The 6,120-nt window shown below is 40.1% G+C and overlaps 1 protein-coding gene across 1 annotated transcript in view; it reads left to right on the top strand.

Moving 5' to 3' along the window:
* The window catches only part of IQGAP1 (IQ motif containing GTPase activating protein 1), a 55,961-nt gene that overhangs the window by 47,165 nt on the left and 2,676 nt on the right, over nt 1-6,120 (top strand). The window contains exons 32-37 of the mRNA XM_031059683.1: nt 25-160; nt 1,455-1,542; nt 1,945-2,157; nt 3,189-3,355; nt 4,995-5,117; nt 5,994-6,102. Coding sequence (XP_030915543.1) covers nt 25-160; nt 1,455-1,542; nt 1,945-2,157; nt 3,189-3,355; nt 4,995-5,117; nt 5,994-6,102 — 836 coding nt within the window. The remainder of the gene's footprint in view (nt 1-24; nt 161-1,454; nt 1,543-1,944; nt 2,158-3,188; nt 3,356-4,994; nt 5,118-5,993; nt 6,103-6,120) is intronic.

Consider the following 6,120-nt stretch of genomic DNA (forward strand, 5'->3'; position numbering starts at 1 on the left):
CTATAAACTCTCTCTGCTTGGCAGGGGAAGGTTCTGGCAATGTTAATGACCCCAACAGGGAAATGCTAGCAAAGACTGAGGTTTCTCTCACACTCACTAATAAATTTGACGTTCCTGGTGATGAGAATGCAGAGATGGATGCAAGGACAATTCTTTTGAAGTAAGTAGGAGGTAACTACCTGGTATGTTACTCAAAAGAAGGAGCACTGGAATTTTACCAGTTAATCAGCATGTGAAAATGAGAGAATTGAGGCATAATTTAAGGAAATGTGGTGGGACTGTTACACCAAATACACTGAGATTGTAGTCATGTCCTTTTCTATACTGTGGCATGACTTTTAATTGATGAAGACTAATAGCGTTTTTGAGAAGCATGGGTCTTATAACCTAATGGAAAGAGAGCAATGGACTGTCATTTTGTCTCACTGATTAAATTCTTTCCGCAATAATAATTTTATTATTGCCAGAATCTTTATTCTGGAAAACCTTTAACTAACAGTGACTCTCTACTGGTTTTAAGCAAATCCCTATTGCTGAGATGTACAAAGCAGTGACCTGATATTCAAGTGCATGTTTACCTCCTCAGTTTGAAAAATCTTGGCTCAGCATGTACTTGATGTAGGCAGACAAATGATCTCCCACGAGAAGATTTTGTCTCCAAAAGTAACTTTAACTGGACTTCTTAAAAGATACATCAGTATTTTCCTACCCGCCAGACAAAGGTGACATTGATTTCAAAAGTAAAGATTTATCAGCTGCACTGGTAGTCATTTAAGTTGTGGATGATGAGGAAGGTGCGTATGTGGTGCAGTTTGTGTGATTCCAAAAATAATTCCAGCTGGACTGCAGAGGTGCTATTTGGTTTTATTGTGTGGCTTAAGGACAGAAGTGCTTCAGAGTGGACACCAACTGTGATTAAATTAAATCTTAGCTCAAATCAAGGAAATGGCCCTGTCTATTGCCAGGCTGGCCTTGAGATCTACCTGTCCCCCATCCACATAAGAAAATAATCCTTCTGAGTTTTTTGATACCTATTATAGATCACTGAAGCATGCTTATGGATGGATAATATAGAGCTTTTCTGGTTGCACAAATGGGCTGTGGCTGCTACCTGCATTATCGTTCACCTTGAATGCAGTTTCTGTGGTCCACCTGGCAGTACTGGGGCTACCTTCTAATATATGGGGTAGCCTCCTTGCTGTTTGAAGAAGTTTTGGGGAGCAAATTGTGCATATTACAGAGAGGAACCTTTCGAGGAACCAGTTTCCAATAACGCGCTGTCCAAACAGTAAAGTGCTTGTCAGGGTTCTGGTCTGGTTTAGCCTATGCCTACCTGAGTGCTTCTCCAGTAATAATCTGACTTTAAATAAATTGGTATTGTTGCAGAACATAAAAGTATTAAAGGTCTTTCTGTTTAAATTTTTTTTCTCCTATTATCCTTGATGTCTTTGCAGCACAAAACGTTTAATTGTTGATGTAATCCGCTTCCAGCCAGGGGAGACGCTGACTGAAATTTTGGAAACTTCAGCTACCTCAGAGCAAGTATGATGCTGTTTGTCTGTGCTGGTTTTAGACTTGGAAATCATCATCTATCTAGATATATGTGGAATTCTCCATTTAGGTATTGCAGTGACGCTGTCTCCACTGATGATGGAGCAGGGTGTTACGATAATCAGGAGGGTGTACAGTGGAAGTAAATGTACGTGTGAATCTTACTCCTGCAGCAGTTGCTAGAAACTGTTTATGTAGAAGACCACTTTAGATGATAGGTAGGCTTCTCCTGGTCCCCACGTGTAGAATGTGTTCATTTGAATCAGTACGGGAATCGCCAAGCAAAACTCTTTATCCTGTATTATGCCAGAGATCAGACAATCTGTTTCTGCTTCTTTTTGTCTTCTTGTAATTGATCTGCTTATGAACTTGCAGGTTTTTGTTTTCTTCTAGGAAGCGGAGCATCATAGAGCTATGCAGAAACGGGCCATTCGTGATGCTAAAACTCCTGATAAGATGAAAAAGTCTGTCTCTGTAAAGGAAGATGGCAACTTGAATCTCCAAGAAAAAAAAGAAAAAATCAAGGCAGGCCTGAAGAAGCTGACAGAACTGGGGCCAGTGAATGCCAAAAATAAATACCAGGAACTAATCAATGACATTGCGAAGGTATACCATTTGATGGTTTCCTAGTAATGATAGTTTTCCCATTTTCCAGAGTTTTCAGAAGGAGAGTAAGGTTTTTAGTAGCTAATTTATAGAGAAAAATCATGCCTTTTGTTGCAGCATTTCCACCTCTTGGCATGTGGAAAGTCCTTTACTTTTATACAGTGTTTCTGTTCTCTCAAATGACTGCGTTGCCTGGTTCTCAGGTACTTTAAGAAAAAACTTAACAGCTTGGAAGGGTGGTCCTGACATGTGATGTGTTTTTCTGCTCCATTTCGCTAATTCAAGTAGTGCCTCTACAAGCTTAGTCACACAAAGAAGTTTTGCTCGTAACTCTACAACATCCTAATTGTTATTTTGATTTAAATATGCCTGTTAAAGAATCCCTAAATGATAAGGGGAGTTGCTATGAAAAACTTACTAAAGAGATCCAGTACTGTTGTATATTGCTACAGTGACAATATATTTTACGTCACATTGTTTACTGAAAAACTATTTGGGAAATGTTACGTAAGTAAACCAACTAAATAATCACCTTTAGGGATTTGATAAGAATTAATTGTACTATAGATAATACGTGTCACAAATTAAAGTATCAGTCAATGAATGTAGTGTTTTCTTGTTGAGATAGTAAGGCAAGTGATGCTTAAAGGCTGACTAACAAAGAAAAAGAATGAAATCTGTGTGCTGCTATGGTTGTTGCGCTCGATTTGTAAGATACTTTCCAGTGCTGGCAGAATTGCTGCTTTTATATCATGGGCTTTCAGTGCCCACTCTAGTCATCGCAACTAGAACAGAACTGGAGTTTGAGAAAGCCACAGAAGGTGCAACTTGAAGAGTTGGTTAGTTCCACAAATAGTCATAACAGAGAAAAAGCTGTGACACTTAAACTGGGGCAAGTGCAAATGAGTGCTCAAGCCTTGCATTGAAGCAAAATCAAATTGTGTGTTTCAGGTACTCATTGGCTCTGGGACTGAGCACCTGGAGAGCTCAAATCACTGTTAAGTCTCTACCTGTCTGTCTTTGTGCTGTAGGATATCAGAAATCAGCGTAGATACCGTCAGAGAAGAAAGGCGGAGCTAGTGAAGCTGCAGCAGACATACAGTGCCCTGAACTCCAAAGCTACTTTTTATGGAGAACAAGTAGATTATTACAAAAGTTACATAAAGACCTGCTTGGATAACTTGGCCAGCAAGGGCAAGTAAGTATCTTGGAACCGTAGGTCCATAAAATGGTTTGGTTTTGAGGGGACCTTTATAGACAATCTGGTTCCCACCGCCCTGCCATGGGCAGGGACATCTTGCACTAGACCGGGTTGCTCCAAGCCCCATCCAGCCTGGGCTGGAACAGTTCTGGGATGGGTTAGCCACAGCTTCCCAGGGGAACTTGTCCTGGGGCCTTACCACCCTCACAGGAAGCTGTTGACTGCAATTCTTTGTGAGTGCGACCATCCGGTTGATCCTTATCCATCAAGTGGTCCATCTATCAAACCCCTGTTTCTTCAGTTTAGACACAAGGATGTTGTGTGGAACATTGTTGAATGCTTTTCCACAAATACAGGTAGATGACTGTCAGTCAGAAATGGAGAAGTTAGAAACCTCATCCAGAAATGGTGTATTAACCCCGTTGTAGCAGATCACCAAATTGGCCAGGCACCTGAGTGGAGGTATATTGGCTGTCACCAATTACCTCCTTGTTTTTCATGTATCTTAGCACAGTTTCCAGGAGGACCTTACCAGTCACAGAAGTGAGACAGATTGTGTCTTCCTTATTTTCCTTCTCCAGTTGATAGGAGCTTGGCTGGAATGCCACGTTTTCTCATACATGATGGATAGTGGCTTAGCCACTTCTTCCACTGGTTCCCTGAGGACCCAGCTCATCAGACACATCTCATCAGGGTCCATGGACTTCCACACCTTCAGATTCCTTAGATGGTCTTGAACCTCATGACCTGCAGCAGGTTGTTACGGCCCTAGAGGTGCTTCTTACAAGAAAGCATGTGTTGCTAAGAAGAACCTAAATGCTCTCTGCTCAAAGCTCCTTGTCCAAGCTCTTTCCCACAGCAATAGTCTTAGCAAAAGGGTCTCAGCAGCAGTAAGAAAATACAGGGTGAGGTCCTTGCCATGAATGGTGTCAAAAAGACAATCTTGAAAGACTTTTTGGTCCCTTTGGGAGAAGAAGAGTGCAGAGAGTCCAGTGGTACGAAGGTTGTTGTCCACATAGGCACTTGCTGCTCAGTCAGTCTGTCGTGTTATCCTTATTAGAATGAAAATAACATAGTTACCTACAAGGAAACCCTTGATCACAAATTTATATGCCAAATGAAGTCAGCTGTTATAGTGCTAGACAATTCAGATTTTCTGGGGGGGGGAAAAAGTTGTTGTCTTCTCCAGTCAGATGTGAGAATGTGAACCCTTTTTGTTTGCAGAATGAAAATACAAACGACTTTCTGAGTAGTCTTCGCTTTTCTCTGTGTCAGTTGTCATTAGACACCATTTTGCCTAATGAGAGATGGTATTGCTTTTTATAGGAAGTACCATATCCTTATATTTTGGGTGGGATTTTTTTGGTTTTGTTTTTTTGGTTGGTTTTTGTTTACTTTGGTAGTATTATTATTATTATTCTGCTTAAACGTTATTGGTAAATAGTAGAAAATTAGGGATCTGATCTGGGCTACAAGTGCTTTGTAGGTAAACTGACTAGTAGGAGTACGTAATTATCATTAGTCACAGTTCTTTAGCTGTACTGATTCTATCCCCTCTTTCAAATAGGATTGAAAATTTACTGCAGTGTCTTTACTTGTGACCTTCTAATTTGTTTGGTTTGTCTTTTTTCCCCAGAGTCTCCAAGAAACCTCGAGAGATGAAAGGCAAAAACAGTAAAAAGATTTCTCTGAAATACACAGCAGCTCGACTTCATGAGAAGGGAGTGCTTTTAGAGATTGAGGACCTGCAAGGTAACCAGTGAGTATCTATTATTTAAAACTCTTTAGAGCTAAATAACCTTTTTGGAGGAAAAGGAAAATAGGTATGCTGAATTTCTGTCTTTTTCTTAGAACTAGTCTAGGTGCTGATAGTTGAGGACCAGAAATTTTGAGATCTATTTGAGGCTGTGTGACATTGTCTTGCAATTTTGTTATTTGAATTTTAGTGTTATTGATAGACTCAGTTATTAAAGCTGGAAACGTTGCTTTGATGACCTAGGCTGGCATCCCTAGGGCCAAGACACCTTGCATAGTGATCACTCTTCAGTTCTCTTTTTCTGGTTGGAGCAAAGCAATTCTTTGATTGAGAAGTGTAATGTGATTTAAACATGACATCGTCTTTCCCCCAACTGCTTCTCTGTCACCTCCACAGTTATGGAAGGGTACCTCCTTGGGTGAATTGTTATTATGGCTAACAGCTTCCATTGTTGAAAAGTCAGCTTTATACTAGCTTGAGTTTTTCCCGCTGTAGTTTGCTAGCCTTGAGAAGCTGGCATGTGTGGTGTGGAATATAGAGGAGCTGGCTGTTACTAGAATTTTTTCAACTCTGAGTCATACTTTGTACTCGGTGCACTAAATGAGGCATAAATGTGCGCACTAAAGTAGACTGCTTAGATTGTGCAAACTAAATTAAATGACCCTGTTTCCTGCTGTGCTTGTGTGAAGATAGGATTTACCGGACATAGAATCTGTTAGGCTTCTGTTCACTGCTGTATTGAGTCTCTTTGGCTTGTATGGGCTTATTTCAAATGGGGATAATAGAATAAAGAGTTAAGAAGAGAATTCTTAAAATTTTATCTGCTGGTTTCATCTCATATATTCCCTCCCTGTAATTTTTCATTTCTCAATTTCACAGGTTTAAAAACGTGATTTTTGAAATCAGTCCAACAGAAGAAGTAGGAGATTTTGAGGTTAAAGCAAAATTCATGGGTGTACAGATGGAAACTTTTATGTTACATTATCAGGTAAGAACTGTCCTATTT

The sequence above is a fragment of the Geospiza fortis genome, unplaced genomic scaffold (genome assembly GCF_000277835.1).
Source record: "Geospiza fortis unplaced genomic scaffold, GeoFor_1.0 scaffold2, whole genome shotgun sequence".
Taxonomy (NCBI): Eukaryota; Metazoa; Chordata; class Aves; order Passeriformes; family Thraupidae; genus Geospiza; species Geospiza fortis.